The sequence below is a fragment of the Pelecanus crispus genome, chromosome 1, assembly GCF_030463565.1.
Source record: "Pelecanus crispus isolate bPelCri1 chromosome 1, bPelCri1.pri, whole genome shotgun sequence".
Lineage (NCBI taxonomy): Eukaryota > Metazoa > Chordata > Aves > Pelecaniformes > Pelecanidae > Pelecanus > Pelecanus crispus.
Window position 1 is genome coordinate 168,280,318 of NC_134643.1, and position 18,327 is coordinate 168,298,644.

At 40.1% G+C, this 18,327-nt stretch overlaps 2 protein-coding genes across 2 annotated transcripts in view; one reads left to right on the forward strand and one right to left on the reverse strand.

Moving 5' to 3' along the window:
• UGGT2 (UDP-glucose glycoprotein glucosyltransferase 2) overlaps window positions 1-2,712 on the forward strand; it is a 95,637-nt gene extending 92,925 nt beyond the window's left edge. Inside the window, exons 38-39 of the mRNA XM_075727799.1 lie at window positions 211-355; window positions 2,328-2,712. Coding sequence (XP_075583914.1) covers window positions 211-355; window positions 2,328-2,350 — 168 coding nt within the window. The 3' untranslated portion in view covers window positions 2,351-2,712. The remainder of the gene's footprint in view (window positions 1-210; window positions 356-2,327) is intronic.
• Window positions 2,713-9,107: 6,395 nt separating this feature from the next.
• DNAJC3 (DnaJ heat shock protein family (Hsp40) member C3) overlaps window positions 9,108-18,327 on the reverse strand; it is a 43,552-nt gene continuing 34,332 nt past the window's right edge. Inside the window, exons 10-12 of the mRNA XM_075714743.1 lie at window positions 15,135-15,267; window positions 14,162-14,310; window positions 9,108-11,844 (exon numbers count right to left, since the gene is read on the reverse strand). Of these exons, the coding sequence (XP_075570858.1) occupies window positions 11,687-11,844; window positions 14,162-14,310; window positions 15,135-15,267 (440 nt within the window). The 3' untranslated portion in view covers window positions 9,108-11,686. The remainder of the gene's footprint in view (window positions 11,845-14,161; window positions 14,311-15,134; window positions 15,268-18,327) is intronic.

Below are 18,327 nucleotides of genomic sequence, written 5' to 3' on the forward strand. Positions count from 1 at the left end.
TTATTTTTCACTTTGAAATAATTGTAGACCATTTTGAAACATTCAGATTATTGTCCTGGTCAACATATGACTACATAGCTAGTTTTTAACAATACGTTTGGTGTTCTGCTTGTTGCTAGTGACGTTGAGGGGGGAATCACTTCAAGTTCCTTGAAGAGGTGATATTTTCACATTTACTTTGTTTACATCTAGTATGTTTTAAACTTTCAGTGTAACAATCCCCAAACCAAAGAACCAAAATTAAAGGCTGCTGCCCGGATAGTTCCCGAATGGGTTGACTATGACTCCGAGATACGAACGTTAATACAGCAAATTGAAAAAGAGACGAAAAATCTAACATCGTTCTTTCAAAAAGGTAGTTTACATGCGTATTCATCTGTTAACTCTTTAAAATAAATATTCATGTGGTTGAAATTAAGATTGGGGTCACTAGGCACAAATATTGTATTTGTGTAATTTTCCCTGCTCTTAGAGAAATCATGTGGGTTTTAAGAGTTGCATGATGCTTCTTTACATAGAAGTTACACTAAGAGGATAAAATCTTTTGTTTCATGCCAAAATCTACAAGAAAACTGCTAGCAGTGTCCCAGTCTTAGAGTTCAAACACAACCCTTCCACATGATTTAAGCCACAATAAAGTACATTAGCTTAGACCTTACTTAGAGAATCTAAAGCTTAAGCCTTTTAATTCAGTGTAGTCTGTTAAGCAGTAGGTTACTGAGTCCCTATTAATTCATTAGTTCACAAAAACTTTTTCAAGAATTTGAGTCCTCAGTGTCAATCACCTATATTAATTCAGTAGTAAGGTATCCCTTACTGATCTTTTCTTACTTACCTTTTCAGCTTGAAATTTCCTTGAAAGCCACTTGTTTAATTTTCTAGCATGAATTTTTTTCTTTTACATTGCTCGTCTAAATTCTTCATCCTATAGAGCCAGTGCATATTCAAAGTACAAAGTATGAGATTTTTTTTTTTTTTTAAATGAAAGGGGGGGTGGGGGGAAAGCTGCACATAATACCCCGAGTAAGGTAAAAAAACCTCCTTCCCTCCAAAACTAAGAACTGCCGACCACTGTGAACCATCAAGATAAATGGTATAGCTGAAATCTGCCAGTTCGGCAAGTGCTGCTTGTCTCGGCATCCCTCGCTGGGCTTACCTACGCGGGGCCTTTTCGCACCTGGCTGAGCAGAACGGTCTCCGTCACTTTCTCCGTACTGCCCGGATTTGCAGCCGTGGTCTCTGCGCCTGGCTACTTGTGCTCCCCTTCTTTCTCTCTAGAAATTTCCATGCTGCGTTCTCTGCCTTCAGACTGTAGTTTACAGGTTTCCCCACCAGTCTCGGTCTCCGGTCCCGTTTCCTTTCCCATAGCTCTGTGTCCCTGCACGCTCCGCCCAACAGCTACCGAATCCCAGGTAGATGTTGGCAGCTTTCTTCTCAGCCTTGCCCAGGCCAGAAGGGAGGGGAACTGAGAAGAGAGAAACTGGGGGTCTTTCTAGACTGGAGTCACTGGGAAATGGAGGTAGGATGTCCTGGGAGGTCTCCTGAGCTGCTCTTTTCTAATCTGGTATTGCATAGCAACAGGCATATGTGCGTCACTTCAAATTTTTGCCGCAACACATGGGAACACTACAACTTCCCAAATTAGAAATGAACAGAACGCTGTCACGGACAAACAGGTGTATTTTTTCCTAACTCATGGCGTCAGAAGACACTAAAATATATTTGACGTAGCAGACAGCTGCCATGAAAACAATTATTATTAAGGACTGGCAAAGTTAGAATGGAAAACGTGATCATACAGCAGGATATGGCAGGCAGCTTTTGTAACTGTACTACAGCCATGCTTGGTAATATATATTGTACCTAGGGGAAAAAAAAGAAATGACAATATAAATGGTGTTTTAGTTTATAAATAGATTTTGGTTTATTTTTTTACTAAAATTGTTTTAAACTGAGTTAAATAGCATGAGGAAAAAACCCCACTCCTATAGGACTTCCAGTAAGACTTGACTTCTTGGAGTAATGTGAAACAAAAAAAGGTGGTCTCAGCTCTCAACGTGGAAGAAAAAACTTAGCAGATAAATATTTAAAAGACTTGAGTCAGGGAATATATTCACTTTTCATTATAAAGAATTCTTAGTAGTTTTTCTCCATTGAGAAAGCTTATGGTCAACATTTAGCGAGGCTCTAAAAATTAAGTTCATGTTGCTGAACTGACTGACTAGCAGTAAATAGAAAGTAAAGGGTTTTCTCCACATTTTACAAAACTAGTCATTATGTCTTTATATAATTGTTTTTTCTGATTTTTTTTTTTCCTTTGGTTACAGGTCTTAAGCACGATGAACTTTAGCACACCCTATAAACAGCAACGGTGACAGCCCAGCAGTCTTCTGTGAAAGACTGAATGGAAGTTATAGCTGTTACATTGGCACTATTTGTAACATTCTTTAATGTGAAGTCAAATATTTTATAACTTATAGTGTTATTTAAAAAGTTTTAAATAAAATACAAAAACAGAAGAGAAAAATCCACAGGTACTTGATTTTTTTTTTTTTGTAAACCAGTATAGAGTAGCTTTCCTAATTTCTTCGGGTTTTTTTTCTTCTCTAGAAGACAGTTTGCCCAGAGGGTTTTAGAATATAAAGAATTATGCGTGTGTTCAACTCTTCAAAGATATATTGTGTCAGCCTGGAAGACAGCATACACATTCAGTATGTACATGAAAACTGTTTTGTGCATATTACATGCATTAAGCTAATGCATTTAAATATAAAGGATTTTGGTTACACATCCATAGTTTTGTCCCTGGAGAAATGCTGTGGTTACAAAAAAAAAAAAACAAACCCAAAAAACCCACACAACTCAGCGTGGCAAATATACTACATAAAAAATAGCTTTTGTAATTTAGACCACATGAATCTAAGTCAACTTTGAAGCTTACTGAAGCAAGGAGTGTCATTTTTCATTGCTTATGCAGGATTGCTGCACTCTTACTAATTTAAAAGAACCATTTTGATTCTTAGGCTCCTTTTGGTCATTTAAATAGTATGTCGTACAATTCCATTATGGTTTTTGGTTAAGATGATTTTCCAACCAGCATACATTGTATCAACAGGTCAGTACCTGAAAGCTCTTTCCACTCACTTTTGATTATCATAATTCTGTTTAGAATTTAAAAGAAAATAATAAAATACTTGAGTAATTTTGACGATCAGTGGTGTCCCCCCCATAGTTTTCTAAATATGTACTCACAAAACTGTTGTTCTAATGGGCTACTGATTATTTGATCCCACAAAAATTAGCAGTGAAAAGTTCTCGCAATACACATTTTTGGAAGTTGGAAATCTGTTTATTAAACTGATAGCTAGTGCCTTAAATACATACTTTGTTGCTTAGGCTGTGCTGGTTTCAAAATAGATTGAATATGACCACAAATTCTTATAAGAATAGCTTAATGCAGTCTTTCCATCTAAATGCTTGTAATAATTATAAAAGAGAAGGTAATTTGCACTAATGGGTGAATCCCTTGTGAGTTGCATTGTATTTCCATAGCAGCAAATAATTTAATAAATAGTAAGAAAAATGAAGCATATTTTTATGTACTGTCAGTTGTCCTCAGGTGTTGGTTATTTAAAATTTCCTACTGTAAGAGCATCTATTTAAAATCAAGCTTTGCTGACATTTTTCAAGTTTTAGTAATGAGACGTGATATTTTTTTAGATGTTTATATATTTTTCGTTGTATTACCTTTGTGCATTTTGAACAGTTTTCACATGTCACAATGCAGATTTTAAAAGGTCTGTTGTGGGCATTTTCTTTGTCTGAAGTACGTCCTGTGTAACTCAATAGCAATAATCAGTTAATACTAATTTCAGTTCTCTTAAGCTATCCCATTTCACTGCGATATCTATTTTGTTACACTTGTTCTCTAACATGATTACTTCAGGATAGCAGGCAGCAAGTTGAACATATTTGAACATAGAACTATTTTAAATTGGTATTTTTATACTACATAGATGGAATTATAATTGACTTAGCACATGTATATGCACCATTACTATAAATTCAGTGTGTAACAAGGAAACAACTGATACTCCATATCAGAGGGGAAAAAAAAAAAAAATCATTATTAGTCAGCTGCTTGCTGCTCTTTTCTTTGGGTTTTTTTGTTTGCTTGTTTTAAATCTTATACTTCCATCCTGATGCTTTACTCTGCAGCAGCATTTCACATTGATCTGCCTTGGAATGTCATGCTTGAAGTGTACATAGTATATTATTAAAAAAAAAGATAATTTACGCACCGATTTCCTGTTCATTTTATCTGTAGCATCCTGTTCTTTTTAAAATTGGATTACTTCTACAGGCTTTAAAAATACCTCTTTAAATACTATTTCCTTGAGTTTACATAAATGATTAGAATATAATTTCTTAGAAATGTAATTTGCTGGAGATATTTTGAAGATTTAAAAGGTCTCACGCCATTTTCTACAGTGTTGTATATATTTGTAAAAAAATGTTTTACAGCCTTTCTTTTTTCTGCCTAATAATATTTTGAAGGAAAACTCTTTTTTGAAATGATATATTGGTTTATAAAACACAGAGGTCTGGCAAATACATTAACTACTTTTCAAAGATCTCTTTAAAGCAGCACTGATTCATTAGCATATCATTTTTTTTTTTAATACTAAAGCAATGGATTGTATATGTTGTACAAAATATTAAAGGTACCACTGGAGAAAAAATAATTATTTTCTGTTCTCCTATTTTGTATTCTACAATAACCATTAAATGCTTGGTTAATAGATCCAAGGCAAAAAAAAATTGCAAGTCCTCAAATGTCTTTAATCTGAAGAATGTGTGTGTGCTGGGAAGCAACGGCAATATTCCAAACTCGGAATCTGCTGTCGGGTGAGAACGTAGAGGTGCAGAGAGAGCTTATTTCTAATTTCCAATCTGTGTGCTCTGCCCTGTGAAAGGGAAGAAAACACATCCTGGATTACAGGAGTGTTACCGAAACCTGGTTCAAATCAGTAAATAAGCAAAATAGTATTTGAACTGTTCAAAGGGAGAGTTTATATAATTTATATTCATATTACTATTACAATTACAATGTCTTTTCTAGGTCTTACTCTTCCTCTTAATATCAGCTTGTGAGTTTAACAGAAAATGAACCACCCAGACATTAGTGCAGTATTGTGGATGAGCCAGAGCTTCAGTATTGAAAATATTTCTCGGTAAGGTTCCTTTTAACCTTTTTCCTAAATCAAGCACTTGTCTTCACACCAAGACTTTGTAGAATACCAGGTTGGAAGGGACCTCAACGATCATCTGGTCCAACCATTCTCAGCACACCTCAGTTTCTCTAAGAGGAGGCTGTGGGAAGCCATTTCAAAAGCCTTGGAGAAAGCCAGGTAGACAACGTCCACCGCTCACCCCACATCAACCGAGCAGGTTACTTTGTCGTAGAAGGCGAGCAGGTTTCTCAAGCACGATTTGCCCTTGGTGAAGCCGTGCTGGCTTCTCCCAGTCATGCGCTTCATTTGACTTGTGATAGCCCCCAGGAGGATTCCTTCCATAACTTTCCCAGGGACTGAGGTAAGACTGATGGGCCTATAATTTCCTGGAACCTCCTTAAGCCTGTCTTGTAGATGGGGGTGACATCAGCCTTCTTCCAGTCTTCTGGGACATCCCCCGATCTCCACGACTTCTCAAAGATTGTGGAGAGCGCAGCCTCGCAACGGCATCAGCCAGCTCTCTTAACACCCTCGGGGGGAATAACATCAGGGCCCAGCGATTTGTAGGGGTCAAGCTCCTGTAATGGTTCACACACAAACTCTTCCTTCACCAACAGTGGCTCTGTGTTTGATCACCCTGGATTTTTGTTCCCAAGGCCTGGGGCCCAGCAGTGCTGTTGAAGACAGAGGTGAAGAAAGCATTGAGAACCTCTGCCTTTTCAGCATCGTTGGTGACTAATGCACCTCTCCCATTTAACAGGGGGCCAATATCTTCCTTCTGTTTCTGCTTGTTGTTTACATACCCAAAGAACCCTTTCTTGTAGTTTTTCACAGCTCTGGCCAATTTCAATTCAGGCTCAGCTTTTGCTTTTTTAACTGCATCTCTGCAGACCCTGGCACCACCCTTGTAGTCCTTAATGGGTGTTCGTCCGCTTTTGCATCTCTGGTACGTTCTCTTTTGAGCAGTCTCAAGCTCACAATTAAGCCAAGGGCGCCTCTTCCTTCACCTACTTCCCTCACCTTTAAGGGGGATGAACTCTTTTTGTGCTTCCAGGAGAGCATTCTGGAAAAACTGCCAGCACTCACTAGCTCCTTTATCCTCCATGGAAGCTTCCCATGGCATCCTGCCCAATTGAGCTCTGAGCGAGCTGAAGTTTGCTCTTCTAAAAATCTAAAACCTTTGTCTTACACTAACTTTCAGCATGCTCAGCAGGAGCCCAAGCTCCACAATACTGCCATCACTGCAGCCAAGGCTATTGCTAACCAACATACTACAAAGCAGGTTTTCTTGGTTTGTCGGTAGCAAGTCCAGCAGTGCCTCATTCCTGGTTGGCACATCTAACACTTGTATGAGGAAGCAGTCCTCCACCTATTCCAGGAACCGGATGGGCGACATCTGAGCTGCGGTATTGTTCCTCCAACAAATGTCTGGGTAGTTGAAATCACCCATAAGAACCAGGTTTTATTGACTCAAAGCTTGCTCAAGTGACCCAAATATGGCTTTGTTGGCTTTATCATCTTGGTTTGGAGGTCAGTAGCAGATGCCTACTGTAAGATCCCCCTTGGAGATAAGCCCTCTGACCTTGACCCAGAGGCATTCGATAGGGCTTCCACAATCACCGTAGTTGACTTCTATAGATTCAAGGTTCCCCTTAACATAGAGCACAACTCCTCCTCCTCCTCCTCCTCTTCTTCCCTGCCTGTCTTTACAAAACACCCTATAGCCATCCATCACGATCCTCCAGTCATGCGAGTTCTCTGTGTGTATGAATTGATGCTTTCTTCAGTGAAGTCACTGATGGAGTTCAAGCTCTGCTGGAGTATTTTGAGGGCCCAGTCTGCTCAGAGGCCCATGATGCAGCTTCTGCTCCAGCCTCCTCCAGACTCTGCCCTTGCAGAGCAGCACTGCCTCTTCTCCTCCTCAGCTGGCGGTGAAGCCTAGCTGAAAGAGCTGCTGCTTAAGTAACTGCTGCAGGCTCAACAACTTCTCACCTGCCTTCCAAGTTCTGGTACTTTTGCCAGCCCCATTAGAACATTTACTGGATTGAAAAGAAAATAATAAACAAACGAACAAAATCACTTTACTGTCTTAAAAGGTGGTTTTTGTCATTGCCTAGAAATCACGCCTAGAGTACACACTCACCTTACACCTCCCCTGTGCCCTCAGCCACCCACCTTCTCTCCCCGGTTCCAGCCTCAGGCAAGAGGGCAGAGGGGATTCCTCCTCTCCCCTCATGCCAACCACAGCCGAGGGGCCAGAGGCTTTCCTGGGGCAGGCTGCGACCCAGAAAGACTGCCCCAGATTCGACTCTGCCCCCAGCGCCCCGGAACGCAGCCGGGTACGGCTCCAGGACAGTTGGTCAAACCTTGCCCTCCTACCTGCAACACAACGCGTGTCGCCGCACCCCGGCTACCTGCTCAGCTGCAGGGAGAGGGGGCTGCAGCCACAGGCAGACGCTACCCGTGTCCGGCCTAACAGGAGGGAAACCAAGGTTTGAAACCTAAGCGTGAAGTATCCAAACCCTCTGCACCTTGCTTGTTAAAGCCTGACAACTTGTGCATTGGCTGCTTACAGAATTTTAATTTAGCCCCCAAGCCGGCGTTTTGGCAGCCTTGTACTGCATTTCTGCACAACTTCAGACTTGGGAGAGCAGGATGAGGAAGGAAGGGCAGACAAATACACTGCAGTGCTTTCTTGGCATCATAAATATCTTTATTGTGAAAAATACCATAAAATAATTCCCACAGTTCTAGAAAAAACAGTTCTTGCTTTTTAGAATTATGAGTTTATATAAAGACATTTTATAATTTGAAACATTTGATAAATCTCTGGCTAGCTTTAACTTATCCTTCTTAAAACGTAAAACTGCTACTTTGAGATTTGCTGAGGGCAAAAAAAAAATTAATTCTCCCATTTATTTTTTCATTATTTTATGGATCAAAGTGTGTATTACAGAGCAAACAAACAATACCTTACAATAAGGCACTTTTAAATACAACTAACCTGCTATGCTATACTGGCTAGTTTCCAGCAAAGCTCCTACAAATCACAGTCCTAAACAGAAGAATAATTCTTTATTCCAAACACTGGTCTGAAAACTGAAACGATAACAAGCTTTATTTTTTTTAAAAAAAGTTTAAGCTGACATATTTTCTGCATATGTCACAAGTTTGAGCTCTTAACTTTATAATTCACTTTGAATCTGTTTCAATACTGATTTATTAATACATCAGTATTAAGCATGAATCGAGTAAAATACGCTCCCCCCCACCTTCATTTTAAAACAAGCTGGAAACTAGTTTATTAAAACTGAAAGAGAGAATTCAACAGAGAAAGTTTGCATCTACATGTAGGCCAATTATTGTAACGATGCTTCATGCACATCTCGGGGTTTACAAACTAACAAGACATTTATTTCAATGTTCAGTTATAGAACATTATTGCACTACAGACACCCACTAATAAATAAAAAGGCGAATTCAGCTTCCTTGTACATCACTTGCACCATTAACACTCAGTGTGTTACCAGCGCTTCATTTTCTAAAGTCACATCAGGAAATGCATCACCATTATCTGGAGATAGTTGACATGTAAATACTTTCGTCTTATCACAACTTTGTCCTTCTGTATTTTCAGAAGTACCCTAGAGCTAAAAGCCAGCATCTGCTCCCTTAAAAACAGCCCCAGAGCGATAACACTTCTTTTAATCAGCAGCCACTTAATATCAGAAAGCCTTATTCCCCCTTGTCATTTTGTGTTTTTGTTTTCAAGACACTGACTTCCACAGAAGGAACCTATGAACAGCATTCATGCATTAATCATCTTCCCTCTTGTGCTGGCTACACTCAAGCCTTTTTTTTTTTTTTTTCCCCCCTTAATAGGCAATTTTCCCTTTCCCACTCATTCTCAAAATAAACATAATCCTTTTTGTTCCTGACTGCTTCCAGTGCACAGTAGAACTGTCCACTGCCCTAGAGAAACAAATACGCACTGCTCTAACATCAGTGCCTCATATGAATGATAATTACTTATGAGGGACCATCTTATTCCTCCCCTTACCAAAAAAAAAAAAAAAAAAAAAAAAAAATTAAAAACCAGGGAAGAATTTTCTCAGCTATAGCTTTTAAAAGAAAGAGAGGGATGGGAACAAAAAAGCTGAACACGGGCAGTCCTTTAAAAGAAGACGTATCATTTCTAGCACTTCCCTAGCACACAAACACAGCTGTCTGTGGTATTTACTGTGACTTCCTCAGACTGAGCAACACTCCTGGTATGTACAAAATACGACATACTGCCTACACTGGTCTTTTAATACTAATTTAAAAACAGCCCCTCCTGTAGTGAACAAGGCAATATAAAAGTGTTTAGAGAGAGCAGCGGCTCGCGCACGAACACGTACAACCGGCAAACCAGGCAGCAGCCACCCAGCTCGCAGCAAGCGCGGCCGGGAGCAGCTCGCCCCTCGGGGACAGCGGGCTGACGCCAGCCAAGAGAGGCCGTCGTACGTGCAAGCCACCTACCGACCTTTTACGTACGGCGAGCGAAAAGCACGTGCGCAGAGAGCTGCCTGCGGCGGCCGATACCACGGGGCAAGAGGTTATTCATTGTGCGGCAGGTTCCTATGTCTGAGCCCTAGAGGTCCTACGAGAACCACGCTAGCCTAGAACGGCGTGAACAGCGTCCTGAGCATTTTCTACAGTTTAAACAAAAAGCTTTCAGACAGGTGAAAAGCAGAAGTCAAACTTCTAGAAAGTCATTCAACTTAGAAAATATCCGACACTGGAGTTTTAATAGGCTGCTGGGGTGGTTTTGTCCCATAAACTGTTAGAAACAGCCACATGCACTCTTCAGCTTGAAGATAAATTTCTGCTGAACGCACATAGACCTTTAAATTCCTGTTGAAAAACATTTTACAAAGCCACATGGCCTCACAATTATGTTTGTAAAGTACTTGAGGCAGGAGACAAGGGTTACGCTTCAATAGCAACTTGGATTACTGTAATAAAAAACCCACTTTGAGACTGAAGGCCTGATTTGCTAATTTCATTTGTTTTGCTGAGGCTGCTTATGCTTTTGAATGCCATGAGTTGAAGTGAGAGAAGATTCCTATCAACTGATTATTGTTTTCCAGTTAAAATCCAATCAACAAAACATTGATGAACTCTAATTCTTGCATTCTAGGAAAATGCCTGCTGATTAAACTCATCAGCAATTACAATATATTCGGTGACAGAACGAGAAGGCTATTCACTCATAGCAGCTCAGTCCTGGTAATACCTCACATCGCATTCACACAGTTCTATCAATACACTAAACCAATTTTAGCCACGTGCATAGAGAAAAAATAAACCAGACTTTTGGCTAACGGAAAGTTAGACCCCCTTTTTGCACACCGGCAGTTGTTTTTGCAGTACTGTGGCTGTTACTCAAAACATAAAATTACTTCAAACAATTTCACATCGTATTAACTCACTGTTGCATCACCCAGCAGAAATGAAGTTGTATTATGGGGGAAGGCTAGAGTTAATATCATACTCCTACAGTCCGCAGTACACTCACCTCACAACCTGTATTAGTTCTGAGTTTATGTACAGAGAAGTAACAAACTGCTGCACAGTTGGGGAAATGTCACATCAAATTTTTTGCTCAAATCTCAAGCAGATATTTTGCTAAAGCGCAAACTACTCAAAAGTGATACCTAAACATCCCAAATCACACTCAGAAAAAGTCTTTCAAAAAACACCAGGTATATATATTTTTTTTTAACTTTCGTATTTGACAATTATCACCAGGGAAATCATCCCCCTTCATTTCAGGTTAATGAATAAAGTGAGTAGACATTTTCAGATACAATTACTTACAAGTGATCTTCTTTCAGAGCGATTGTTCAGACTCGTTCAGTACGCAGCCTCTTCACCCTACCTATGGCACTGCCGACAGTAATACAGCAGGCGGTCACTAGGGGTTTCCTTTTAAGAATACTGAGAGATGGATCATTCTGCTGAGCACAATGACTAACAATATGTTAACGTAAAGACTACTGTAACTACCCTTTCCATGTTTATTAGGCCCTGATTCAGAAAAATATTTACATGCATTTTTACCTTTAAGCATATACTTGAGTCCTAAATTTATGTTTAAGTGTTGTCCTAAGTAGCCTCTTACTGTTTTTCCCATCCATAGGAATAAACACATCCTGCATATATCCACAACAAATACATAGGCAGTAACACACCCCCCCCCCCCAACCAGTATGAGCTTATCAAGTTCACCACAAAGCCACCTCTCTGAATACTAAAAAGAAAGAAGGAGCTTTCTTCTAGTGCAGTAAGACTCTGGGTTAAGGACAACATTAAAAAAAATTAAGATTTTGGGTCTTGAAGTGAGAGACTTTTTATTTTTCAACAAATTAAGTAAAAAACAGCAGCAGCCACCAGAAACAGTCTTGGCTCTAACTGAAGTGAAATTTGAATGTAAATGGTCCTCCGCCAGAGCCAAAGGGGTTGAATCCTTGCCACGTGTTCCAGTTCCTGTGGAAAGGGTTGCCCCCACCCTGCTGACTCTCTGCATCCAGTGGGTCTTCTCCTGCATCAAACTTCCGCCTCATTTCTGAAGGAAACAAAACCAAGGTGGAATCATGGCAGAGCAGTTAGGGCAGTAACACCAAGCATCTTTGATGACCAAGAACCAATTCAGAACCCCCCCCCCGAGGCCAGAGAGCTGCAATTATCATTTGTATTGGCAGCATCTGTAGAACCAAATTACTTTGAGTTTTTCAAAGCTGTCCAGGAGACTGGCAGAGAAGAGAGTAACTCCGTGAAAACACCATACGAAAAACTTCAAACAAGTCATTTAGTTTAAAACAAGGCAAGATAGTACCTGGCTGTCCAACAGGACAGGTATGAATTTCAACAGGGTCAGGACAGTTGCACTTTGACCAACTGTGTCCCACAAATAACATTTTGTCCTTGATGAGTTTATTAGACCTATTCTCTCATAGCTGCACTCACTCAGGATAGTCCGAGGACAGACCATGTACCTGTACCCTGCCAATTCTTTGCAACCAATAAATTCCAATATTGATCATTCAGCAACAGCATGAAAGTCAGTACGCAGAGCCCCAAATGTTTTCAATCTTCTCCACACACCACTCAGGCAGAGAGATGTCTAGGGGACAGCAGTCTGGAGGCAGAAAGCATGTTCTTTAAGTAGTTTTGTCCAGCAGGGACAAAGTTGAAAGACTTCCCTGAGACCCACAGGGAAGTCACAGGCTACACCACTATTCTGTTTTACACCCGCATTCAACCTTCCAGCAGCCTGCAAGCACCACAAGGTTTCTGATCACCCAGCACTTTTTCAGGACACCCATTTTATCAAGACAGAGAAGGGAAGCCAAGGAGTGAGTTAGGGCGGAACCATGAGCCTGGCTGGGGAAGGAATGTGGAAGATGGCCTCAAAGTACACCAGAGCCGTATGATAATAAGCTTGCGAATCAAAGCTCAGAGTTTCAGAGGTCCACATGCTTTATAATTTTTCTTTACATAACCAACATGGTCGCTAGAGCCAGAAAATGACCTGGATGAAAGGAGAGAATGTCACTGCAGAGACAGAAAGCAATACAGATGGCATTACAAAAGCCAAATAAAACTGGTGTTACTTTTCTTGCCCAGCTGGTTTGACAGGAATGGTAAGTGTGACATAAGAAACAGTGTCAAGTAGATGAACACATCCTGGAGACGTTGACAGGGCAAACAGCATCTCAGACGCTTCCAGTATATAAATCTCCTAATTTGTGCTGGTGATTATGAACAAAGATCACATGAACACAGAAGAACGTTTTCTGACCAGAAGCGCTTGTAATGTGGTTCGTAACTCTCGGATCCCTCCTTCCCCCAGGAAAGTCTGAGCCTATCTGCTTAATTATCACTTAGATGATCCTGAACAGTTGAAGATAAAAATATCTAAGTCTTCTATGTGCTTCTCTTTCCAGTGACCATACAGGAACAGTTTTAAGACAAGAACTTAACAGATGGCTCCAGCTGAGGGTTTTGGGGTTTTTTTTTTTTTGGTTGTTCTTCTATTGGGTTTTGGAGTTTTGTTGTTGGTGGTGGTTGCTTGCTTGCTTGTTTTTTTTTTAAGGGAGGCAAGATAACCACACCATCCTGGTTTTTATTACATTCTTGAGACTAAATGGTCCAACCCCTTCTGCTCATCTCTTGGCAAGACAGCCATCAGACCTCCTAGTCACCATACCACAGGGTCTCCCAGGAAAGCGACCGTATTCTTCACTTTTTTCCCCTCCTCCAGAGCTGAACAGCAGACAGCCAGATCTGACAGGGCTTCTTGCTCCCAGGGACTGGGCCAGCCCCAGGAGCCCGGCCACAGACCAGCAGTGAGGGCATCCTCTCCCTCACGCCAACAGGAAACGAGAACTCAGTCCCCTGCCCTCAGGGAAATGCTCTGTTTGCAGAGCATCTGTTTGCACAAGGCATCTAGGCTTTGATACACACAACAATGGCCAATTTTGAGGGTCCCTCTGGAGTACTTCAGGTGCTGTTAATCCAAACGTAGTTTGCAACAGAACTTTAGGCAGAAGGAGACACCACATCATTAAAGTAAGTGTCTCCAGAGTTAAGCAATCCTGGAAATCCCTGCAAGATGGTATCCTAAAAAGAGACCTTTGAAATAGTAATTTTTATTTGACTTTTGTTTAAAGTCACTGAAGAACAATAGATAATTCCATGTTTACACCTTCATGCAACAGATTGGATGCAAGTATTAGTGCATTGCTTTCTCAAGACAGATAAGGGGAGAAAAGGGAAGCTGTAATGCTTATTATGACTTACACTTGCTGCATTGTTACATTACTGTAAAAAAAAAAGTAATTTTAAAAAAAACAAAGTCACTGCGTAAGAACAATCATTACCCGGGTCAGTAAGGACTTCTTTAGCAGCTGCTATATCAATGAATTTTTTCTCTGCTTTCTTCTTTTCTTCCTCACTCTGGAAGTTATCAGGGTGCCACTGGGATGCCAGCTTTCTGTAAGCTTTTATGATTTCTTGCTTTCGAGCATTTCTGCATGGGTAAAACAGATAACTTAAAATGTTCTAATTGTTCATATGCCACACTACTGAATCTACAGGTTTATTTTAAACACTGAGACAGTATTAGGGGCACCAGAAAATTATGAGGTGCTAGTTAACCTTCTGCAGGTGGCACTGAAGATTGTTTACACAAAAAAACAGAGGAAGCAGGTTGCAACTTTAAACAGATTACTCACTCTTTCCTTCACCACCCATTTACTTTCCTTGGAAAGATGCTACTGCCAGCTACTATGCAGTTCCCAGTCTGAAGAATTTACAATCAGGTGAGTAACAAAAAGCACAAAGAGTAGAGATCAAATTAGTTCATGATTGGAAGGATGACCAATATAGTTCTGAACTGGACATTTGTTTGGTCCTCATAGAAGTCGTTAGTTTCTCAAGGTTAATGACAGATTCTAAGTATTTTAGATACCTTTCAGTTAGTCCTTTCAAACTCTTCCAATCTGTCACATTACTTGCCACAATTTTATTTTTTGTTGCTTTCAGCAATTCTTTTGAGTCTTCATTTCTTCCCCAATTCATTCACCTGACTCTTGATCATCTATACTAAGAACTTCTTGCCAAGGGATTTATTTCCTTCCTTCCCAATGTTGTTCTTTCATTCTTTCTAAAGGAACTGTAAACAAATGCTACTTAAAAGCTGAACACTGCTAAACTAGTACACCAGGAAAGTGAACAGAGCAAGATACAAGAACAAAAACTAACACTCAGCAGAACAAATTCAAGTGATCAGCCCCATATGTACTGGTTTAATAACCAACTTTCACATCATCATCTCAGATACGAATATCTCACCTTTTTACTCCTAAGATTTTATAGTAATCCCTCTTCTGTGATTGCTTCAGCATCCTCTGGGCACGTTCTAGCCCCTCCCGAATCTGCTGGTCATTTTCACTATGGGCTTGAGCAGTCTCATAGTCTTTAATAGCTTTATTAAAAAGGTGGATGAAAAAAAGATTACACAATGACTTACAAACTTCAAATTAAAGAACTCAACCACTCACCAAAACTGAAGTTTTGCTACTACCATATATAAATAGCAAAACTTTTATTTCAACTTGCCATGTTTTTTTTCCAAATTAGAAAACCTTGGAGTAGGAGATACATTTTCACATATAAATTAGGTACTTTTCTTTCTTTATATTCATCACACTTTTTGAAAAGGAAGGAGAAGGGAGGTTACTAGCGGTAGGTCAGAACACTCTCTAGATGTTACAAGAGTCACATGGATGAACATAATGAGCATCTAGGACTGGAACGAAACAGAAGTCAAGCAGCAAGTTTCAGTGACTAGTATTTGAAGAGCCCACTGCACAGTGTTAGTCCCATACATTGCTGTTCAACTGAAGGATGCCTTATACAGAGTCTTTAAATTAATATGCCTGCTTCTCCCACAGTCTGCACCCAATCGACACGATAGAAGGCCTCTTCCCCTTTAATGACAATAAAGATGGATTTCAGATTACCACTAAATTCATACAGTTAGTGAAAGACAAATATTTGCTTTTTACGCCTCCGCATAATATGCGGACAGTTATATTTTAAGGGGTTTTTCCTAAAGGCATGCTCTTGCTTTTATTTCAAGAATTGTATTTCTCAGGAATGAAAGCAAGAGAGGTGCTGTAATGTCTTCATGAATTTTTAAGAAAGTCCAGGGCTACACTTTTTTTTTTTTTAACCTATATTATTATTGTAAGTGGTAACTGAACACTTAAGACACCAAGTTTAAATATTCTTTGATATCAAGATTTATCAAGGGAAGCAACTGTTGAAGTCTGTAATGAGACTGCTCTTCTTTCACTGCTATAATCCTCAAAGTCTCATTTGCAGATCCAAGTCTCCTAGGTTTCTCAAGTTAGACAAAGTACTTGCATCGAGATTATTTCCAAGCAGATGCTATTTCTCAGCAGGTGTTACATTTGTTTTTCACTGTTTCTGAGCAAGACAGCAGGAAGTGCTAATGAATTTGTATTACCCAGACAGCTGACACCACTGCAATCTTGTTTTGGTTATTGAAAAAAATTCCAAAAAGTATTTCCAGTGCTCCAACAATTTCATATGTTATTGCAAACAAAACAAAATTTCTATTCATTTTCACATCACTGGACACTGTCATTTGCTGCTTGAACAAAGCATTTTTGCTTTTGCTGATATTTTTAATAATTTGTCCAGTCACTAGAAAAAAACAAACAGGAGCGTACACTAATGCATGTGCCCAACGTATGTTGTCAAAACTGATAAAAATAATGAAAATACAGGGATTTCATTATGCTGCTTTACCACCCCAATAATTTTAAGCACCAGCATACTTAATCTGCTTCATGTAATAATGGGAGGTCCCATCACAACGTCCTGCCAGATGCAGATCAGATTGCTCAACTTCTCTGAGCACCACACGATCTACAGCACACGCCACTGGTGGAAACCAAGCTGCTCAGGGGTCAAGTATTTGCAATGACAGTACTAGATTTCTCTTTTTTTAAATTGACTCCCTTATGTAAAGGCTGCAAGTATCAAGCATATGGGAAGATACGTTTTTTAGTGCTGCACACCACAGACGGAATGCACCCAGTACACCTGACAGCAAGTACATTTTGTACTTTCTCTCAGTCGGAAGAGACTTCAATTTTGATGGTACTCTCCAGTGTAGGAATCTTCCTCTTTCAGAGAGCTCATTGCTCTCCCCACCTGAGAGGTGAGGGTTGGAAGCAGGTCGAAGCAGGATGACAGAAGTTTGCTATGAAACCAGGAAACTTATTACTAATTCACGGTATATTGAGCAAGATATTTAATCAATTCTTCTCAGTCACTACTTCTAAAAGCACTAATACCTCACAAACCAACATAAGAATCACTGCTGCTTCTTACTGCCCTGCTATTTCAGAGACCATCCTTTCTTCCTCTCATCCTGTCCCACGACATGAAAGGAACAACCAGTCTCCAGCATCACTTTCAATTTAAATATTTTAGGCAAATCTAACTCTCCTTCTTTCAATGCAAGAGTCTGCACAACCTCTCAAATAGTATTTGCATCGTATCTCTATAAACACCTTAGCTGGCTTTCCTATCTTGCCTGCATCTTTAAAACAGAGTGACCAAGATTGGCCATTATTCCATATGGAGACTTAATTTCCTATCAAACACGAGTAACTGCAGATAACCTATGCCCATGCCAACTCTGTTAGAGGAATAACTGAAACAGTTACGCTCTTACTGAAATTGGGACTGCTTCCCCTACAGTATTGGCGGGGGGGAAGGGGGAAGGGGAAGTATGTCCTGACCAATTTTGAAACAGCAAGGTGGGATTTTTTTCTTCTTTGACAAAACTTGTGCTGTATACTTTAGACAGATAGACTCCTGTACTTATGAGGTAAGCCAGAAAGGGAGTCATTACACATCTGTCTCAGTAGACAAGCCCTGGATCCCATGTGATTATAAAGTAATTAAAACCATTTGATGGGAATCAGAGCTCAGCTATACATACTGAAGTGCATCTTAAAAATTTAACAATAATCACCTTCAAAGTTCTGAATTACAAGTACTTCGAAATTTCCTGTCTTTAAACAGGAAAATAGGTGCCTCCAGCTTGAAATTTTCTTGAGGGAAGAATGAGAATCAGTTTGCCCCTTTAAATATGAGACTACAATTTTAATTGCTCTACTGTTCTCTACAGCAGAGAGAAATCGGCCATCATTTTATAGCAGTTAAAACTGAGGATAAGTGAAGAAACCTTCAGGCAGACTAACATTAATGGACTATAATACTTTTTATGGAGGCTCTGCTGGAAGGCAGAGTGTAACTACAACTACCTCACTAATGTCAAGGGCAGGAGGAAGGCAGGGGGTGTGCTGAACAACAGAGATTTGGAAGAGCACAGCTTCACTCTAGCATGGTTGTCCACTCAGAACCAGGCTAGGACAAGCCCAGCAGGCTCCAGCCCAGGAAATAAGCTCTCCCAGATCCCAGGTGTGTCCTCTCTGTGTTTCCT